Genomic DNA, 21,632 nt, shown 5'->3' with positions numbered 1-21,632 from the left:
TCTCTCTTGCTGCAGAGCGAGGCTAGCTAGCCTCTTTGGTTTCTCAGAAAAGCTCAGAATGGCTCCTCCCTTTTTGCTTTTGAACTGCATTTCTTTCCTTATTACTCAGTGTCCACACCCAGGGCGTTTGCCTGGATAAAAATCTACCCCTTCCCCCAGTCACCTTTTTAGGCCAGACATAAGCTCCGGTGAGAAATGGCTATCTACCCAGGCCCAGTTAGAAACTTGAAATATCCTCGGAGTGGCCTGAGGCAGTACAGTGTCCTCTGAGGTCCTCTGAGTCCCTGGATTCTAAGTCTGATTCTCTTTCCTTTCCTCCTCACTCATCTACCAAGCTTGTTTACTGAGCACCATTTGGCAAAGTTAATGAGTATTCTGTCTTAAACAGGAAGGGAGAAGTTATCTCCCTATCATCACCCATTTCTGTGAGGTCTTCAAGGACTCCGGACTCATTAGCCCAGCTGGGCTGTTTCACACAGTCAGAGGAGAACCAGGCCACCTCTCACCTCTCATCCCTGCTAACACTAAGCAGCTTTGTGACCTTAGATAAGACACCTTCCCTTGGGAGGTTGGACCAAGTGATCTCCACTCTTCAGCTGTGGCATCATATGAGGCAACGAAGAGGGGAAAGTACACGAATGGGAAGGTGAAACTTGATTGTACCTGTTTTGTAGGTTCAGGAGAGGTCCTTTGACAACTCAAAAGGAGTGGAGGAAGACTCCAGTGGAAACTTCCGGCTCTGGAGAGCCCACTTCACTGATGATTGAATGACTACCCTATGGGATACACCTCTATTAAAGTCATTCAAAATCCTGCTCATCACTCAGAGTGGGCTTGTCGGGAATCAGGTTCAGTTGACTAACCCAATCTTAAATCCACTTAATTTTTTCTTATACCCTTTTAAAAGAAAAATATGATTATCTGGGAACCTAACCTTCTAAAATGAATATCTCAGTGCTTTCATGGGTCTTTGTATAGTCATGATTTTTTGTGCTACATCTAGCATGGTGGTAGAAAGCAAAGCTAATCTTTTCCAGGTATTATATGGAGTTGAGTTCTGCACTGTGACCTTTTACCCCACTCTTACCAAAGGTCACCTGGCCTTGGCTACAAGGATATCTAGCCCAGTGCTTGGCACATGTTAGGCACACAATAAATATTTGTTAAATGAATGTTGTCTGGTGTGTCCCTAAATGTACTAGTCTTCTGTTCCTTCTTAATCTTATAACTGACTTTCTCCCTCTGGTTTTAATTATGATAGGTGCAAAGCTCCCTAAAACCACTTGTAAAATTCGAGAAGTCAGGCCTGAAGGGTTAGGACATCTGGGATCTAGTGTGAATCCATGTAATTTTAGGTTCACACCTTTCTCCCATCTCATTCCTTAAACTTTGTAGGGGTCAAGGAACTAATTTTCATTGCTCTTGGAGTTGTGTATATATGTTAAGCTTTGTTGGGGTGAATGGTGGGAGGATGGAAGACAGTCTCATTAGGGAATGTCTCTAGCTTGGCATATTAAAAAATTGAGGAATTTGAATTGGGCATTGGAGTGCACAAAACTTGAAAAGGAAGACTGAAAATAGAAATCTCATGAGAAAGTGGATGGTCCAGGTGTCCAAAAGTACTAAGCACCTAGAAGCCATCAACTTTAGAACAACTTGGAGTAGGAAACTGGGGCTAAAATGTTAAACAGCCCTCCTAGTCATTCCCCTCTCCTTTTATTCCCCACTCACCCCTCTTATAGAAATATGTGTCCATTCCTCACTGTCCACTCCCCAACTAGGGAAACCTTGGTCGGTGAGCAGTTCTATTTGATCATTTTCAGGTTTCTGTAGGCAACAACAGGCCTAGAGAAAGCCTCCTTTCTAAACCCTCACATTTGCCTAACATCCCTGGCTACTGTCCCCACATGACCCAAATAAACAGATGATCATGTGAAACCAGTAAGGCTGTATGTTTTAAATAGCAAGCATCTCCTCTAAGCTCAGGAGCAGATGGGGTATTGGGGGCAAAGTAGAGACTGGCATTTGATTCACCCCACTTTTATCTCTTGCTTCCCCACCCCTGAAGAAAAGGCTGTCTTCAGAATACTGCTTTTCAGCGTGGTGCCTTCTTAATGTGATCGAGCTTGTCCCTGACAAGAAGAGTCAGAAAAATTGTACTTCAGCCTCTAGAAGAGACTTCAAGAGCTATATGAGTGCCATGACTGCTTGAGAAAGGCAGAAGTGTACTGCTGGATGTAGCTCTGAGGATCCTGGGCCACTGGGCAGAATGGTACAGCGCTACCCCAAAGAAAATTGAGAACTTGGTCAATAACATTATTTCAGGTCACTAATATATATACCTTATATACTGTTTAGCCACCCCCATCCCCGCCACACACACCTCTATATTGCCTTTAAACTTCCCCTTTTCCTTGGTTGTGCAGTGGGCCAGGCCCAACCACACTGGGAGCAGGTGGCAGACACCATAAAGGAAGCACTGTCAGGACCAGCACAGATTAGCCTCACCGGGAAAGGGCATTCATTCATCCCATGCAGAGGAACTGGGCTCTTGTCCTCTAATCCGCTGTTGCTTTCCAGCTTCATCATAAACAGTGGTGCCCACGCATTTCTGTGTGTGAGGGCCCTCCATGCTCAGCTACAGATGCAGGGGCATTAAATGTGCAAAGGTCAGAGCCCTCTGTAGATGGTGCTGGCAAACACCCCCTTCCTCCTGTTCACTATGTTCTTGATTTTGGATCTGTGCAGATTTTCTTTGCTGAGGATGCACTGTGCTCTCAAACGTAAGGAGCAAAGCCAACAAGCATACACCTGTACCAGCTTTCAATGCATCTAGCTCCCCTCTAGTCCCCCAAAATGGGACATACCCCTTTAGGGCACTGGGGATGGAATGGGATGGATTATCAAGGTGGACTATCACTGAGCTGTCATAAAGGTTTGCTTTCTGGCGTTGTATGGTAGCGAAGCCCAGGCTGTGGGATCCTGAACCCAAATGGCATTGTCTCAACGTACTAGTTAGCAAAGAAAGAATCTGGGGTCAGGACCGAGGGGTCGCAGGGTGCCCCTAATATGCCTTCAACCGGCCTATGCCTGTCACTACTAACTGTACCAGTGGGGTTTCTGAGGCCTCCACCGAAGTGGAACAGTAGGGTTTCAGGTAAAGATTTTGGTGGGCCCAGTCACAATTTGTTAACTGGCCAGATCCCTTCCCGTGCGAGCAACTTGATATTCCTCCAGGACTTTTTTTCTAATTGGGGGCCCTGTTCTAGAACTGCCTTCAAAAGAGTCTCCCGTGGGGTCAGGGAATAAATGCTCCTTCCTACAGGGCAAGGAGCAACTGGACTACTGAGTGACCTTAGACAAGTCCTATCTCGTCTCTGGACCTCAGTTTCCTTATCTTCAAAATGAGAGGATTTGAACATGCTGACCTCAAGGTCTAACTTTCTGACTGTACCCCCAGACGCCCCCAAATACTAGCAAAAGAAGCGGCGGCGGTAAAGAGCGCCAGCCGGGGTCTCCGCCCTCACGGCGAGCGCGGTGGCGGCCAGGAGACGAGGCCCCGCCCCCGCGTCCCGCCCGCGGCCTCTGTGGCCAGGCCAAGGGGAGGGCCGGGCTTCCGCCCTCCACGTTGTTGTTCCCGATTTGGACCACGCCCCCTTGGTCCGGGCTGTGGGTGCCTCGCCTTAACCCGCCCCACCCCCACCCCCACCCCCGGGCCTGAGAGTACAGGGTGGCCTCTGGGGTGGCACAGTTGGAGTTTCCACTCACATTAGACATGGGTGGACAAAGACAAGAGTTTAGGAGAAGGAAAGAGAGAGGCTTGGTTTCAAAGGAAAGGGTGGTGAAAAGTCAAGGATAGGCCAGGGCACAAACTGCTGAATTTCCCTCTCGGCGTTCCACCCTCCGTTCACACAGTGGCCCCATCCGCACCCGTTAACGTGACCCTGCTAGACACTGGCCCTTTAAACAGAAGGCTGGCGGTGCGGGGTGTCCATGTGGAGCTGCTCCATGCCGTGTTGTCCTGCCCGCCCATTGGCCCGCAGCCCGGTGACGTCGCCTAATAGGATGCGAACGCACTGCGGGGGGAGGAAGGGAGACAAAACGCGGAATCGGATCGCCACTCCGCTCCCTGCGCCAGTTCTCTGGCAGCCTCCTGCTGTCAGCTCCGCCCAGGGGCGGATCCCGGGGGAATTGCAACAGCCGGGTGGTTGCAAGAATTAGGTCACGTGTGGGCAGGGTTCAGGCCAGTCTCTACCATCCTAAGGTTTCCCTCACTCGGAATATCCTCATTTGAGTTAACTTAAATCTTGAATCTTCCATCCTTCCTTCCCTCCAGCAGGTTAAATTTCGTTGTGAATGACCCAAACGCACAGTCCTTGCTCAACTTGTGGTTTGCAATCGGGGCGGGGCTAGGCGGGAAAGCGGAAATGCAGGGCGCGAACCAGACTGGAGCGTCTCCCACCCCCAACCAGGCCACGTGTCCGCGCGCCGTCTATAGTAGGCGGGAGCAGCTCGCTCGAGACCCCGCCCCTCCTTCCGTGAGACGCCGCGGCCCTCCGGGTGGGGGCTCCGGTCCGGGCTTTGGCTGCGGCCCCGGTGTAGTAGCGGGGGCGGCGGCCGGGGGCAGCGCGGCTCCTTCCCTTGTTGTGTGTGTCGGTGCCTCCTCGCCATCTTGTTGCAAAGCCTTTTCTTGTCGGCGGGACTCCCGGGGACCGCGGGGCGGGAGGCATTAGAAGAGAGGAAGAGAGGGAGGAGAAGGAGGGAGGCAGTGCCGCCTTTTTTTTGCATCAAATTTTTTTTTAATTTGCAAATTGTATTTTGCAAATATTTTGGGAGACATTGATTTTTCTCCCCGTGCTCCCCCGTTCTTCCTTGCGGAGTGCACTGCGCCGCCCAGCCCTGTCGCCCCCCGGAGGTGATCCCTCCCTCCTGCCTGCCCGCCAGCCTGACCTGTGCCCAGCTTGCGGGCCGCAGTCTCGGCCCAGGCGCACCCCCGGCAGCTCTCGGCGCGATGAGCATAGAGACGCTACTGGAGGCGGCCCGCTTCCTGGAATGGCAAGCGCAGCAACAACAGAGAGCACGTGGTGAGCGGCCAGGCTGGGCCCCAGGGGCACCGGGGAAGGGGAGGCGAGCGGCCCCGTTCCCCGAATCCACGCTGAAACTGCACTGGCAAGGACCCCCTCCCGGGCGGCCGGCGAAACCGGGCAGCGCAAGGCTCCGCTCAAGAGCAACCGCCGGGGGAAGGAGTGTTGTGGGCAGTGAAATTAACTAACGAATTCATTAACATGCAGCGAGGGACCCGGCCCCTGTGGGCTCCACCCCAGCTGCCTGCCACCCCTTGTGTACCTTTCGTGGGGGGCTACTTTCGCGTTGGCCAGCGGCGCCCTCGGTAGCGCCGAGGATGTGAGCCAGCAGGGTGGGGTGAGCAATGGTGTTGTGTGGGGGTGGCAGACCCGTGTGTGCGTGCGTGTGTGCACGGGTGATGTGTAATGGGAGCCTCGAGGAGAGCGGATGAACGGACGTGTACACGGGCGAGTGTAGAGTGCACACGAGTGGGCGTGTGTGTAACGGAGTGGGGGTAGGAATTACTCTACGCCGAGCAGCTCCCCGGCTTCCCTGGCCTTGTGGGGAGGGTGCGGAGAGCGCTCCCGGCAGATCTACGCGCCGCTTGGGGCGGAGGCGGCCTTTGCAGAATGAAATGACATCGCGTGTCTTATGATCCTGGCCAGCCACCTGACCCCGCCTCCCAGATCTTGAGCTCGGTCGCGCGTCAGGGGTTTGGGTGAGAGCCGGGCTGATTCATGGTGTTTGAGATACGGCCCATAGGTCGCTGGGGGCGGTCCCCGGGCCCCCCTTGCTGCGCCCCACTTTAGACGATGTGGAATGTGGCGTGTCTGCGCGTTCCAAACCCGCTCTCGGCTGGAATGTTGCGTGTGCCTGCGTTCTAAGCCTGTTGGTTACACCGGGTGGTGACGTGGACGGGTCCCGCCCCCGACCACGTGCACGGGGGACACTCCCGCTGGGGACTGCACGGTCTGGCCCCTCCTCTCTGCCTCGCGCTCTGGCGGAGGCGGGGCCTGGGCGGGGCCAGTCTTGCGCCGGGCTGGGCCCTGGCTTTGGGCATCTCTCGGGGAGAGCCTTTGCCCTGCGGAGGAGGAGCCGAGTTCACCTGTAGGTTCTTGCCCCAACCTCCTGTTTCTGGTCCTGGCAAACCCTTAGAATCGCAGAGCGACAGGACAGAGCTCACATATTCCCACTGACCCCAAAACATTCTCACCAGGACCTCCTGGCAACATCCCTGGCCACATTGTGGAATGACCCAGGCTGAGAAGAGGCAAACTTTGGCGGTCCCTCGATGGGGGGACGACGACGAAGATTTCTGATACCCCCTATCCCCACGCGTCCTTGTTGATGGTCCCCAGCTTCAGGGTCTGCAGAAATAGGGGATGAGGGGAAAGGCCTTCGATTTCCGGACTGTTGCCAGGGCCTAAGCCTTGGATCGGTTGGTGTGTGTGCAGTATCCAGGGACTCCTGCCTTCTCGAACCCACCTCTTCCCAACCCTTCAGCTCGGTTGGTTGTGGTGGAGATTGCCCTCGCCCTCCTTTCCTTTCTCTCTGCCTATTGTTGCTTCAATGATGAGTCATGCAGAAGGTAGTAGTGTGTGTTGTGTGTGTGCGCGCGCGCGCGCGCGCCTGCAGCGTGTGCTGCCGCGGTCAGTGGGGGGAGTGGCAGTGGACCAGGGGCGGGGGAAGTGGTGGGTCTGCCGGCCTAGTCGGGTCGACCGGCCTCTCAAGGTCAAGAGTCACTCGAGATATGTGAGACCGAGATGCTTGGGTTTTGCGAGATGATGGGTTGAGACATCAGCCCATGCACCCCTCCCACTTGTCTTTGGGGTCCAGAGCAGACTCGGTGGTGGACAGTGCTGGTGGTCCCCCAGAATGCCCTGCGTGGGGAGGGGGTGGGGGGGAGGTAGGAGCATGCACAATATTTGGAGAGACTGAGTCATCTGCTGCCACCATCAACACAATGCAATTCAAGAATACCTATTGTGCGCCCACTGTATACCAGGCATTGTGCTAGTTTGAACAGGATTGACCCTTACCTTGTCCCAAGGAAACACTTCACCTTCACTTTACCTGCAGACTTGTTGGCCATATGGGGAAGGGGAGAAGACCCCCACTGTTATCTGTCCTGCCCTTTCTAAAATAAGTAAGTCCACAGCTGACCAGTAGGAAGAACAGGGATGATGTGTACAACACTTTGAAGGAAGCTGGGAATGGTTCTCTCCTAAGAAGTTGCAGATCTCTGCCCTCTCCTTTAGGTGGTGAGAACGGGGGACAGGGAGCTGCGTTGAAGCCTAGTTTAGTGGCCCAGTCTCAGCTTCTTCTTGGTGGGGCTGGGGTCTTAGAGGATGAATGGATGCTGGAAAGCGACATCTGCATCAAAAACTTACGTAGACCCAGCTGCAACAGTTTAATCTCCAGAATTTGTTTTTTTCTCCTTTTTGAGGGTCTGTCCTCTGGCGGGGGATGGGAAGAATGAGAGAGAAGGAGGTGGTATGAACCTGCTGACCATAATTTCTGTCTCAGGGCATGTATCTGATGGGTAGCTCTGAAGAGGGAGCCCTCTTGTGCGTGCCCCCCTTTAACCTCAAGGGTCAGTTTCCTGATCTGGAGTAGCCAGTTTGCTCACATGATGAACCTGAGTTGGGGGGTGGGGGGAGGCACGTGAGCACACAGAGAAGGAAGGGCAAGGCTATCCTGGTGGTTAGCAGGAGGGCCTGGTCATTTCTAGCATTCATGGAGAGGGCTCCAACAGAGCCCTCTTCTTCCTTGATTGGAAGGAGCTGACTGGAGTGTCTACAGGTGCACCCTAGGCCTGTCTTATGTGCCAAGTTCCCTGATAGCATGCAGAAAGGGAGAATGACCCTGAACATTTGGAACCACCAGGTATAAATTCTTTGGGCCCCAGCTCTGTGCCTGTTGATCCCCCGGGACACAGTGGCTAGGGATGGCCAAAGGGAGCCCAAAGTCCATACTCTCCACTGTGGCCCCTGGATCACCCCAGAGAGGTTATTACAAATTCTCAGGAGGCAGCCTCTGGGCAGAGCCCATGGAAGGTACCAGAGTGTGTATGTGCATATGTGGGAGTGAGAGAGGGAGTGCACCCATGGGTGCAGCTGAGCATTATTTTAAAGAGCCTAAACCCATATACTTCTGAGGGAGGTCCCGAGGGACTGTCAGCTTGCTTTCCCCACTTTGTCTCCCCCTCTGCCATACTTGCTGGGTAGAGACTGAGTCAGAGCTGGCAGGGAGGAGGCAGGAAGCTTTGATGGGCTAGATCTGGCCTGAGCCACCCCTTCTTCACCACCAGTTAAGCTTTATCATGCTGATCCAGGTGTGATAGCGCTTGGCCATTCACCTGGGTCCTTCCTGGCACCTGTGAGGCCTACCTGCCTAGCTTTGGAAGAGCCGGTAGGTGAGAAGGAGGTGGCCATCTCTTGGGTGAGCTTTGGAGTTACTTTAAAATATGGGGAATATGAGGTTTGCCTTCAATCTGAGTTCTCAGGGCATCTTGGGCCCTGTCTGTCCCCATGCTTATGGGAGAGTGGAACATTTGCCTCAAGGCCAATGAAAGTTTGGGTCCTGTCTCAAAGGAATGGAGGTGAGGACTGTATTGGGCCCTGAGCTCCAGGGCCTTGTCTTGGGGATGGAGTGGAGTAGGTGAGGAGGGGTGAGGACTAGGAATATCCCAAGCTGGGCCTGAGAAGGGCTGTCTGTAATGAACAGTGTGGTCTGTGGGAAGGTGGAGAGCAGAGAGCTGGTTTTCTCTGGGGCTGTAACATAAGTCAGTGCTGGCTGGAAAGGCCTGGGAGAGCAAGGGCTCCCCTCATTGGAGCAGGCTGATCTGGCAGCTCCACTTCCTGAAGGGCGGGGAAGATACGGAAGAGGCCGGTGCTGACCTGTCCAACCCCTGATCTCTGGCTGCTGGGAAACCACTGAGTGCTTCCCCTCTCTGAGCTGGTCCCCCTCTACTTCCTACTTGCCTCTACTCCTCTGCGGAGGGAGGGGCTCCAAGCAGGCCCGTCTCACTCAAGTTGTTGATTGGCAAAAGGTCCCTGAGGCTTCAGGTTTTTGGGGGGCCCCTGAGCCGAAAGACAAGTGGGGGTTTGATGCCCTCCTGCTGAGGGGGCACTTAGCCAACCTTATCCCTCAGCCCCGCCCCTTGTGGGTGGCGTGTTTGGGGCGTGTCTGTAGGCCTGCACTGTTGGCTGGGTTAGTCAGCAGTGTGGTGAATTGGGGCAGGAGGGAGGGGGGGGCTGGCTGACCAGCCTACTCCCTGGCCTGGGGGCTGCAGCTGCTCCCCAGGGCCCTGGCCCAGCCCTGTAGCCAGGGAACCAGAATGGTGGGGCCCCCAAACGGGGCAGGGTGGAGATGGAGCTGGGCCTCTGGAGCAAGAGGGGCCCTCTCCCCTTCCTGTAGGGCTTCCAGAAGAGATGCTGGACCGATGGTGCAAGTTTGCCCGGAGCTCATTGCCCTGTTCAACGTGTATTAAAAAGCTCAGCTTTCCTTTCTGCCTGCCTCTTACTCGTTTGTGCTGCTGGGGGTGGTGGGAGGACAGGGGGGATTTGGGAGAAACTAGTTCTAGCATGACAAAAGGCAGAGAAGGACCACATGTGTTTTATATGTCCCTGAGGAAACCAGAGGCTTTGGGACTTAGCCTGGTAGTCCCAAGTCCTGGGTCTAGTTTCCTCACATGTGAGTTGAAGGTGATGCGCTTACCCTGCCTGTGGGGGGGGGGGCTCTTGTTAGGGCACACGCACGCGTGTTTGTATGTGTGTGTAGACACCTAGTGAGCATATGTTGGCACAGCAAATATAGGGCATCCACCAGGTGATAAGAGACCTGGCTGGGTTTAGCCTGTTTTTACCTGTAGCTTGCTGTGTGACCCTCAACAAATAACTTTCCCTCTCTGAGCTAATTTAACTCATCTGTGAAATGAAGGTGCTGCCTGCCTTCTAAAAGCTACTTGGTAAACATTGTTGAGGTCTTGCCTAGAAGCTATGATCTATCCGTTCCCTGCCCCCCTTGTCCTCTGCTGGCCTGTGAGGTCTTTTGTGGACTGGCCTCTGCCTACCTCACCTATCATCACCCTGTTGCTCCTGACCCTCCCTGCTCATCAACTGCCTTACCCCTCAACCTTCAGGCTCCCAGGCCTCCAGTATCCTCCCTGACAGTTCTTGTTCCACCTTTCTAAGGCCCCTCTTCTCCCCTAGCCTGGATTGTTATCCCTGTTACTTGTCCCTCCCCCCAACCGCTCAGGCTGTGAGCTCCCCAATGGCTGGGACTCTACTCTTTCATTTGTTCACTGCTGTGGCCCCAGCACTGCTGAGTGTGGATGGGAATTTGTGGCATCTCAGGCTGAGCAGAGGTGTCATTGAATGCTGACCTGAACAAGGTCAGAGGATGGGTTCGAGGACAAATGAAGCTGAGGCCCAGGACTGCTGGTCCCACTGAGACACCCCTTGTGTTCTCTCTGCTTAGAGGAGCAGGAGCGGCTTCGCTTGGAGCGGGAGCGGGAGCGGGAGCAGGAGCAGAAGAAGGCCAGCAGCCTGGCCAGGCTGGCCCATGCCCTTCCTGTGGAGGAACCCCGAATCGAGGCACCACCCCTGCCTCTGTCACCACCGGCACCCCCACCGGCACCACCACCACCACTTGCCACCCCCACCCCACTGACTGTCATTCCTATTCCAGTAGTGACCAACTCACCTCAGCCTTTGCCCCCACCCCCACCACTGCCTCCTGCAGCCCAGCCTCTGCCCCTGGCACCTCGGCAGCCAGCCCTGGTTAGCACCCCTGGACTCAGCATTAAGGAGTCTGCTTCCTTGCCCACCAGGCCACAGGTGCCAACCCCTGCTCCCCTACTGCCAGACTCTAAGACCACCCTTAACGCCACCGGCAGCCCCAAGCCTTTGCAGCCCCTCCCCACACCCATCCTGACCATAGCACCACACCCCGGAGTCCAACCCCAGCTGGCCCCCCAGCAGCCACCCCCACCCACTCTTGGGACCCTGAAGTTGGCACCAGCTGAAGAAGTCAAGTCCAGCGAACAGAAGAAGAGGCCTGGGGGGTGAGTGAAGTGTGGCAGAGTCTGGGCTGGTGGGATGGAGAGAACTGCCCACCCCCTAGGCTGTGTGTGCAAGAGAAAGGACCCTCCCAAGCTTACCCTTCAGAGCCACGCCCTCCCTACCTCTCCAACCTAGAAGTGCCCTCCAATATTTGGACATTCTCACTGTACCCCTGCCCATCCCCACCCCGGGAGTGGAGAATGGCTACTTAGCTCTGCTATTCTCAGGCTTCTGTGTTCTCTGACCCCCTCCAAGGTTAGGGCTGATAGCATTTCCAGGCCTTTGGACAGGGTCAGATTATGGGCCTCTTGGGTGAGGGCTGGGGTCAACTGGCGATTTCTCTTGAGTCCCAGGATCCCTTCTGTCTCCTCAAGTAGAGAGGTGGCAGAGGGTTAAAGGGGTTGTGAATTGAGCATACATGTGGGGGGAACATCTCCCATTGCTGCTTTTATATAAAGTCAGGGACAAAAAGCCTGTGGCATGGGTGGAGGGGGCGGGGCAGGGGCAGGAAGGCTGCCTAATCAGGCCCTCCTCCCTGAGCCCCCCGTCTGTCTGGGTTGCAGGATCGGAACCAGAGAAGTCCACAACAAATTGGAGAAGAACAGGTGTGTGTGCGTGCGTGTGTGGCTCTGGTCCCACCCTGTGGTTCCCCCAGGCGCTCCTTGGTCCTTCCCGCCCCTCCCCCACTCTGCCCCACCCCCCTGGCGCTGGCTGACCGGCGCCGCTCGCCCTCCTCTCCCCAGGAGGGCCCATCTGAAGGAATGCTTTGAGACCCTGAAACGCAACATCCCCAACGTGGACGACAAGAAGACGTCGAATCTCAGCGTACTGCGGACGGCGCTGCGGTACATTCAGGTATGGGGGAGGGAAGCCGGTCGAGAGGAGGCGGGCGTTGGCGGCGCCAGCAGCAGCGCAGCCCGCCCTCCCTCCCTCGCCGGCTGCCCCGCCTGCCTCCACGCGGGCGCTGAGCACATGGTCGGCTGACGTCAGCGGGTCTCCCAGCCCGGGAGGGGACGGGAAGACGCATGCGCTTGCGCACGGAGGGCGGTGGGGGTGATCCTCTCTGCTCCCCTTTTCTCCCCTCCCCCGTCGAGCTCTGCCATCTGTACCGCCCCACAGCTCGGTGTCAAACCCGGTGCCAGGCCCCTCATTACCTCCTGACACTATTTGTGCACCACGGGTGAGGGGCGTGGAGCCGCCCCTCATCTCCACCCCGCCCGCAGTGCCGGGGCGGGAACCGGATTTGGCTCGAGTCAATCGCTTCTGGTGGGGGGAAGTACCCCAGGCGTGGCTCCTTCCTTAGGCGGCTCGCTGGTGAAGCCCCCCACTTTTCACCCTAGAAGGGTTAAGATCCTTCCAGTGAGCGCATTGAGGTGCCTCGACCCGAGTTTGGGATTAAACCTGGGAGTTGGGGAAATGAGGCGGTCTGGGTGACAGCCCCGGAGTCACCGAACCTTAAAAAATTACGCTCTCCTTCCGTCTGGGTTTTTAATAAGCCCTTTTCAAGGGTCCCTCCGGGTCGTGTGTCCCCTCCCTTTAAGCATTGGCTCTCCTCTGCAGTGGGGTTGGGGGTAGAGGGAGGCGCCCGCCATATCTAACTGTTGCCATGACTGCCCAAGTTTCGGTTTCCCTGGAAACCAGCGGACGGTTCCGCGTGCCGGGAAGGAGGCTGTGGGGGTGGGGCAGGCGGCCACGCTCTGCTGCCGCGGAGGTAGAGTCGGAATGGAGCCGTTGGGGAGTAGGAGGGGCTTAGGGCTCCTTGCCTGCGCCGAGGGGGGGCAGAGCCTCGGGGTCTCCCTATCGGTGCGCTAGGGAAGCTTGGGGGCTGGGCGCCACCCCTCCCCCGGCCTCAACTGCGGGGTCACAGCCTTGTGGTAACCGCCGTCTGACTTGTTAAGGGGCGGAGGCACTGCTTTGCGATTGCTCCCAGTCGGCGGGAACGCACGCCCTTCCGCCCGCCCTAGGGGCGAGAGGGCGGGGCAGGTGCCCCTCTCAGCCGCTTCTCAGCACCTGGGAGGGGCGGGGCTCCTGCATGCAAGGAGGGAGGGTGCGGCTGGCGGGGAGTGACGCAGCAAAGCAGGGTCCGCGTGGGTGCGTGCGTGCTCCGGGAGGGGCGGGGCTTCACCTTGTTCGGACGGTTCCCTAGAGGCTTATTTCTGGGATGTTTTCACAGAACTTGGGCTTCGTAGAAGTTACTGTATTTTCTGTCATGCAGTCATATGGCCTGGGACCAAATCCCTGTCCAAATGCTGTGCCATTTCTGTGACTATCCGTTTCCTCTCCTGTAATGCAGTGGTGCTAAATAGGAAAAAAAGAATAGTTATCTTCGTCATGGGGATGTTAGGAAGATTGGTTCTCTACAAATATTAATAGCAATTCTTGAGAAGTGGGAAGATTCTCCTTTGTAGACACATACTTAGGGAGGGGAGCTTTGGTTTGCATAACGTGTGGATTTGAAAATAAATGAGAAATAGAAACTCAGTAGAACCAGCAGACTCGGGGCCTGGGCTGAGGAGGGAGCAGGACCCATTTCTGGTAGTTAAAGATGGTCAGGAAGGTTGCCATACAGAGATGGGGGGAGCTGCAGGGCACTAGATGAGTTGAGAGAGTACTGGAGGCCATGTAGGGCGTGTAGACTGAGGGCTTTGGTTGTGTGCTGAGGCAGGAAGCTATGGGAAGACTGTAGCCCCCAGCCAGATCCAAAATGGCTTGGAGGTGGTACAGGATTTGAAGAAAGCCACAGTGAAGTGGACAGAAACAGGATGAGGAATAGGCAAGTACCAAATCATACATCCAGGTGATCTTAGGAAGGGAATGGGTTTTATTTATTTTATTAAGATTTTATTTGGGAATTGGGGGGAGGGAACAGTTTTGGGGAACCAGGGAAGGGGAACAGACAAGTTGCTGTCCTTTGGTTCTTCAGTCTAGTTGTGGAGGACGTCGCTTCACTGGCCCATGTGGTATTATCATTGTGTTCTTCCCGAGTGAGGCAATCGCTCGCCGGCCATTGGATGGCTGCTCACAAAAGCACACGCCCTGCTGCTGGCCAGCCCCACTGCAGCCTAGCCGTGGCTGTCGACTCACGGCAGCCCAGCTCCAGGTCGAGCTGTTGTTCACCATGGCCACTTCCAGCTCCCAGCAGCCAGGTTGGAGTGAGGGTTGATTCATCACAGGCCCGATTATTGATGTGGTCTCATCTGAGAAGCCAGACAGGTGTGTGTGGGTAAGAGGAGAAATCTTTCTGGCAGAAATATGGGGAGAAGCAGGTAAATCTCAAAGCCAGGATGGAGAGGGGCCTCTGTGTGGTTAGGGACTGGCGACAGAAGTGTAAAACTACCAGGCTTCAGGCCAGTACAGGGCATGGCTGTACCTGGGGTTTGTGTTGCAGGCACTAATTAATGATTTGAGGTATCTCTTACTGGTGAGGTCAGAAATGCAAGGAGTTAGGGGCTGCGGGAGGGAGCATAGGGAAGTTGGGCTTCGTTGGTGTGTGGAGTTGAAAATGTTACCGTGTGCAGGAGGAGGAGGTTAACAGTCAGGAGAGGCCCTGCAAAACTGCCTGTAGGAAATGGAATCAGGAAACTCAAGTCCAATGGGTGACTGTGACTCGACTGTGATGAAGGGGAGAGACAGGATAAAGGTGGGAGCTAACACGTTCATGCCCTCACAGATTCTTCCCCTGGCGCTGAGACATTGTACATAGCTCTGCCCTGGCCACTGGTAGAGTCGGAATATAAACTAACTATAGAAAAGGCCTTGCCTTCTCTCACAAGGTTGGACAGGAACAGTGTGTGTTGAGATGGAAAGACAAAACATGCAATATTTAGGAGGTCGTATGAACCAGTGTTTGATTAAGCACTACCTGACAGTCTCATTAAATGCTCAGGTGTGTGGTGCAGGTCAGGAGGAATTACTATTGAGGGCGTGGGGTAGAGAAGGATGGTGGACAAGGTGTGGGCCTTGTGGAGCATGAGCAGATAAGCCCTAGAGGGGTGAGAAGAGAGGATAGGGCACACAGGGTTGGGGAAGGCAAACTAGGACAAGCTGATGAGTTTGGTGTTTGAAGAGCCAATGTGCTCTGCACCTGGCTGTGACTGGGCAAGCCTTGGAAGCTAGAAGCTCAGGAGCAGGTCAGGTAAGACCCCGGAGGCAGCAGGGCAGGATTGTCTGTGTCATCTGGTAGACCCAGCGTCATGACATGCCTGGGCTGAGGAGCAGCTGGCAGCAGGGAGGCCTGTGAGACTTAGATAGGCTGGTTTAATAGTGTCAGAGTCAGGAAGTCATGGAGGACAGGTAAGAGCTGGTGTGGAAGGAAGCCGAGAAATAGATCATCAGCTGGCACTTTGGAGCTAATAAGCTTCATGCAAAGGGAAACTGGAGACCCTTCTGATAGGGAAGCAGTGTCACAGTCTGGGAAGCAAGGCATCCAGCACATCTGTGAGGGGGCGACCTAAGGGACACAAGGTTGCCTGTGGCCCTGGAGTTGAGGGAGAGATGGCACCATGGGGGAAGGGAGCTCCCCCATGGTTCTTAGTGAAGTGGGTGGTGTCAGCATCTTGGGGGCGAGAGTGACCTGGAACCTGTGGTGGAGGACTGAAGCCTCTCCAGGGGTGCTCAGTCGAGTCAGTGGTGCTGTCCAGCACCCCAAGAGCCATTTCTCATTGTTCACTGCAACTCAGGTACCGGTGTGAAAGGAGGGCACATTCCAGGGCTTGCGGGTTTGTTCAGCAGCCTGGGGAATCCCGAGGCTGCAGGCATTATGTGAAAATAGAGGCTGTGTAGAGGTGTCATGGGTGGGCACCGCGGGGAGTAGTCCAGGAGGTTGGAGAGGAGGTGCAGAGCCAGCAGCTGCTGAGGGCGAGATGGAGGCAGGTCAAGGAGATGAAATGGGGTGTGGGGGTTGTCACAAAATCTAGTGGATTATCCTCTAAGGATACTGAAGTTAAGGAGACTAGTGATTGATGAGGTAGAGAGAAGGGGGCTGGATCATTTGGGGTTCTTTGGGGAATGGGATTCAAGGAGAGTAGCTTGTGGCTTGGTATCAGTGAGTGACAGAATGGTGTGAATGGCAGTGGAGGCCTTGGGCAATACTGGAGTAGTCTCTTATCTCTTTTGTCCTCTGCAGAATGAAGGGAGATGCTGCCAGGAGGGTGTATGGAGCAAGAGGCAGCAAAGCCCCTTAGGATAGAGTTGTAGAGATGGGGGAGCAGCTGACATGGATCTGTGCTTTCTTTTAGTGGCACCTGTCTGAAAGCCCATAGTTCCCAGGACCCTAGCCCTCATTGAGCAGAGCCATGGCTCAGGAGGCAGGTGTGGTCTCCATCAGCCTAGGCCCCCCTGGTCACTGCAAACCTGCCCCAGTGGGCCAGGCGATCTGGAAGCAAGGGTGGCTGTGGGGAGATATGTGAGGTACTGTGGGCCCCGAGCCTCTGCTCAGTATAGTCTGCTGTCCCTTGCCCTGTTCTCCAGTCCCTGAAGAGAAAGGAGAAGGAATATGAGCATGAGATGGAGCGGCTGGCACGGGAGAAGATTGCCACGCAGCAGCGGTTGGCGGAGCTCAAGCACGAGCTAAGCCAGTGGATGGACATGCTGGAGATTGACCGCGTGCTCCGGCAGACGGGCCAGCCTGAGGACGACCAGGCCTCCACCTCTACTGCCTCTGGTGAGCCCCACCCCTCACATGCCAGCTTTCCTGCCCAGCACTTTGCTTGCTGGGAAAGATGCCCTCCCACCCCAGCTCTGAAATAGCCCTAGACCCCCAAGGGCATCTACTTTTCCAGTCTCTTGTTCCCAAGCTTTTCTGACCTGTCCTTGTCCCTGTGTCCCCCCACAGAGGGTGAGGACAACATAGACGAGGATATGGAGGAGGACCAGGCTGGCCTGGGCCCACCTAAGCTGAGCCATCGTCCCCACCCGGAGCTGCCGAAGCCACCGCCCAGCACTGCCCCTGCGCCTCTGCCTCCCCACCCACACCCCCACTCCCAGCCTGTGGCCCTGTCTCCTGCCCACCTCCCCGGGCAACAGCCCCCTCCACAGCAGAAGACACCTCTGCCAGCCCCTCCTCCCCCACCAGCTGCCCCTGCCCAGACGCTGGTGCCCGCTCCGGCCCATCTGGTGGCTGCAGCTGGGGGAGGCTCCACGGTCATCGCCCACACGGCCACTACCCACGCCTCAGTCATCCAGACTGTGAACCACGTTCTCCAGGGGCCAGGCGGCAAACACATCGCCCACATTGCCCCCTCGGCCCCCAGCCCTGCTGTGCAGCTGGCACCTGCCACACCCCCCATTGGCCACATCACAGTGCACCCTGCCACCCTCAACCACGTGGCCCACCTTGGCTCCCAGCTGCCCCTATACCCACAGCCTGTGGCAGTGAGCCAGCCCGTGGCGGTGAGCCACATCGCTCACACCCTCTCGCACCAGCAAGTGAACGGCACAGGCGGGCTGGGGCCTCCTGCCACCGTCATGGCAAAGCCAGCCGTGGGGGCTCAGGTGGTACACCACCCCCAACTGGTGGGCCAGACAGTGCTCAACCCTGTGACCATGGTCACCATGCCCTCCTTCCCAGTCAGCACACTCAAGCTGGCTTGAGGATGAGGCCACTCAGAGGCCCCCAGTGGGGGCAAAGAGGGGGACCTGTCCCCCACTCTCCCACCAGCTCCACACATTCCAGCCAGGCCCACCCCACCCATACCCACCCCCAGGCCTCCTAGGGGAAGGGGGTGCAGAGACTCTGAGCCAGGGGAGGGAGGGGCCACCCCAGGGAGCTGGGCACAGGGCAGGGGGTTACCCCACTGCACTACGACTTGATAAAATGATGAGAGACGCTCTGGTGGACTTGCTGCCTGTCCGGCCTGGTGCCGTTCCTGCCTCCCCATCCTGTCCCCCGAAACCAGTGTGATGTGAAACGTCTCCCTCCCCTGCTGCCTTCCTGTGCTGCTGCTGCTATTGCTGTCTGGTGAGGTGGCTGAGCGCCCGGGCCCTCCCCTCCCGAGCCTCAGCCTTCTCTTCCCAGGCCTTTGGAGGGAAAAGCGGGGGAAGCTGAACTGAAGCAACTTGGTGCAGAAAGTTGGGGACCACTGTGAGCCCCGCTCTGAGTACAGGTGACAGGTCCTAGGACGTGGCTGGTCTGGAGTCTTACCCAGAGAGGTGGGTGCCCTAGCTTGGGGCTCTGCGACCCAGTTGCAGTCACTGTGATTCCTTACAGCAGAAACTGGTTAAGATGATTCTCTGTCAACAGTAAACCAAACCCAAACTGTTGCCAAGCTTCTGAGCTCCCCCTCCCCCCAATCCTTGCCACTGGGCTCCTGACCTCAGGAGGACAGGCTGAGGATGGGGTGGGTAAGGAGGGGCTTGGCTGTCCCCATCTTTGCTGTCACCGCCCCCCCACCTCCCCCAGCCTGGGTCTGAACTGAGAGATGTTCTGGACCCCTGTCCCCGTCCCTGGGTGTCTGTTGGCTTCCAGAAGGCAGAGAAAGGGTGCTATCTGGCGTTTACTCCCGACTCCCTGGCCTCTGCTCAGTGCTCTGCGCTCCCCCAAGGGGTGGGTATGCTTGGGTGCCTCATCCCGCCTGGGAGACATGGGCCGGCATCTGTCTGGGTTCCAGGAGCCTGAAGCCACACTGCTGAGGCAATCAGGAAGTTAAACTCTAGGGGTTCCAGTAAAGCTCCCAACCTTTTTCCAAACAGGCTCTGGGGTCCCATAGCGAGGTAGTAGGGCCGGACTGTTGTAGGGCTGCTGCTTCTGCCCCCTATTTCTCTGTCTCACACCGCCTTTCTCCAGTGGGCTGTTTGAGTGTACCCTTTCTGGTGGGGGCTGTGGTGTGCCACCGCCATCCCCTGAGGAAAGGTCCTTAGTTGGGCCGAGAGCAGGGCCAAGCTTGGGGTGGGAAGGCGCGAGGGGGCCTGGTGTAGGAGATGCTGCTTTCCCTGCCTCTGCCTTGGCAGACTGCTTTGGCTTCTCTTTTTATGTGGGTATTTATTACAAGTGGCCTTGTGTCAGACACTCAGTTACACACACGTGCACACTTGGCTCCCCACCTGGACACACTCACTGATGGCCTTTCAGTGTGGGGGAAGGAAGCGAGTGTCCCTAGGTGTGAAGTTTGCACTGACAGGCTGGGGGGTGGGGTGAGTGTAAGGGCCCAGGATCCTCTGGAGTGGCTCCAGCAGAGGTCTTGAATAGATATAGATGCCTAAGAACTCCCTGTGGGTTTGTTCCTGATCCTGGAGACCTCCCAGGGGACTGTTTTCTTCTCATTTCTCTCTCCTGGGGAAAGGGAAGGCCTATCCATGCCTTAGAGGCCTCCAGGAGGGAATCCCATACCACCCCACAGCGCTCCCACCTTCCAAGCTTGCTGCCTTCCTGCGCCTGCAGCCACCACCACCACCACCCTGGTTCTCCGGGGAGCCAGTTTCACTCTTCCCAGTGTGATTACAATGGAAAAGCAGAGGGAGATGGGCAGGCCTGGCACCCAGGGAACAGTCAGAGAAGCATTGATGAACCTGCCTCGGCTCTGTTCACCTCCCTGCATCCCAAGGCCGGTCCAGAGTTGAAACTTGTCAGCCAGTTGCCCCTTGGGCCTGCACAGATACCTCATCCGCCCGCTGCCCCCGACCCTCCCGGCCCCCAGCAAGGGGGCCTCCGAATCTAGTGCCGAATGACTATGTCCAGATTGGTGACGATGGGTGTTGTAGCTGTTTTTGTTGTCGTTTGTGAATGCTGTGACGCTGTGTGCCCTAGAGGGCAGCTGCCGCCCAGCCCTTCCTTGGGCATCTCCTCTCAGAGCTGTCAGGACCACATCTGTCCTCGCCCTGTGGGACCGCCTGCCCCTCCCCTCCCTAGCCCTTCCAGCCTGGGGGACGCGCATGTGCGCGCGTGCACACACACATCTTACCTCTCATGCGTGTTTTACTTTTTGATGTTCGGAGTGGCTCACTGGCTGGGAGTCTTTACCTCGGGGAGAAGGGGGAGTTGGTTCCTTGGTGGGGGGCAAAGAAGGGCAGGGAATACCTGGAGCGGAGCTAGGGGTCACCATAACCCCTGCTCTCTCCAGGAACAGCTTCTTCTCCCCCATCCCAGGGTCCCACCCCCACCCCCCCCAAGAGGTGGCCCTTGTTTACAGTGAGGACTCGGTCACTGTGTCTCCGTTTCCTGAAATATAAACTGTAGTGACCCCAGACTAGATTTTTATGTGTTTGGATACATCTGCTGTGTGGGGGGAAAAAAAAAAAAAACTACAAAAACCCTAATTTTGTACATATTGTATTTTTACTATTGAACTGTATTCTAGTGGCTGTTCATGCTCCAAGACTTTAGGTATTGAGACATGAATACTATCCATGTAATAAGCACTTGCCTGGAATAAAATATAAAATTGAAATAAACCTGCACTGAAACCTGAGCTGGAGCTGCCAGCCTGCAGCATCTGGGTCCTTTTGTTACTGAAGCGGGTACAGACCTTCAGGTAAAGACCTCTAGCAAGCAGCAGGGTCTTTTCCCTGTTGACGTTTGTGGAGGATGCTCCTCAAGCAGCTTCCACGCTGGTCAACTTTAGAGAAATATTAGGGATCTTCCAGTGCTCAGTCCTCAACAAGCTTTGAGAACTGCGTTTCTGGCCTTACGTTTTTTGCAATACTTGATACTTCCTCAAACCATTTTTACAAACACCATCTTACTGTATTTCATCTCATAATAGCACGGTGGAGTGAGTACGTAAGCCAAGAACTAGCCCCGTTCTGGCAGAAAAGGAAACGAGTTTGAGGTGGATGAGTGATTGATTTGTTAGTCACACAGCTAGCCTGGGTCCTCATGCCACAGTCAGATCCCAGCTCAGTGTAGAGTCACCTAGCACGGCCATCCTGCCCCCGGGCCTCTTGTAGAGTTGGGGATCTTGAACTCAACAAAGTTCCAATGGGAAGGGGAGAGGATCTGTGCACAGAAGATGAAGGCCCCCTGGGAGGGGATGTGTTTATGGGGTAGAGGTTAGGACAGGTCATATGGGGAGTCCATAGGCTGTCCTTTCAGGAAAAGGAACGAGGAAGAGGTCAAAGCCACATTCTAAGCTGGGCCTGGAAGACCTTTGTCCTTAGGACTACATCTCTCCCGTTTTGGGGAAAGCTACCTTTTGGCAAGCCTCCCAGGAGTAAGTAGGGAGGTGAGGGGACAATTACCTGGGCCAAGCTGTAGGCCAGGCAGGCTGCCCTTCCTGCCTTTTCTGACTGCCTGACACCTGCCCCGTTCCTTCCCAGCCTGGGGAATTGACTCAGCTTCTCTTCCTGGGGTGAGCGTGGGGATATGGGGCAGGGGTCATCCTTAGGGAAGGGAGTGAGGGAGTGGTGGGCACACATGTCTTGGGGTTCCATTTTCTGAAGGAAAGCCTCAAAAGGCCAGCTCCATTGCCCCACGAGGCCACCAGCCCTTCACTTTGTGATGTGCTGGCTCCCTCTGCTGGTAACTCAAGATAGAGATCGGTCCCTTCCACTTCAGGAAAGGCCCACCGG

At 55.9% G+C, this 21,632-nt stretch overlaps 1 protein-coding gene across 1 annotated transcript; it reads left to right on the top strand.

The window, feature by feature from the left end:
- The first annotated feature begins 4,590 nt into the window (after positions 1-4,590).
- Positions 4,591-20,351, top strand: MNT (MAX network transcriptional repressor). The gene is made up of 6 exons (XM_019650530.1): positions 4,591-5,084; positions 10,546-11,131; positions 11,693-11,734; positions 11,873-11,984; positions 16,599-16,791; positions 16,963-20,351. Exons 1-6 carry the CDS (start codon positions 5,012-5,014, stop codon positions 17,718-17,720), a joined length of 1,764 nt encoding a protein of 587 aa, XP_019506075.1. The 5' UTR covers positions 4,591-5,011; the 3' UTR covers positions 17,721-20,351.
- Positions 20,352-21,632: the final 1,281 nt, after the last annotated feature.

This window comes from Hipposideros armiger, unplaced genomic scaffold (assembly GCF_001890085.2).
Source record: "Hipposideros armiger isolate ML-2016 unplaced genomic scaffold, ASM189008v1 scaffold_141, whole genome shotgun sequence".
Taxonomy (NCBI): domain Eukaryota; kingdom Metazoa; phylum Chordata; class Mammalia; order Chiroptera; family Hipposideridae; genus Hipposideros; species Hipposideros armiger.
This window is presented reverse-complemented; position numbering and strand designations above follow the sequence as displayed.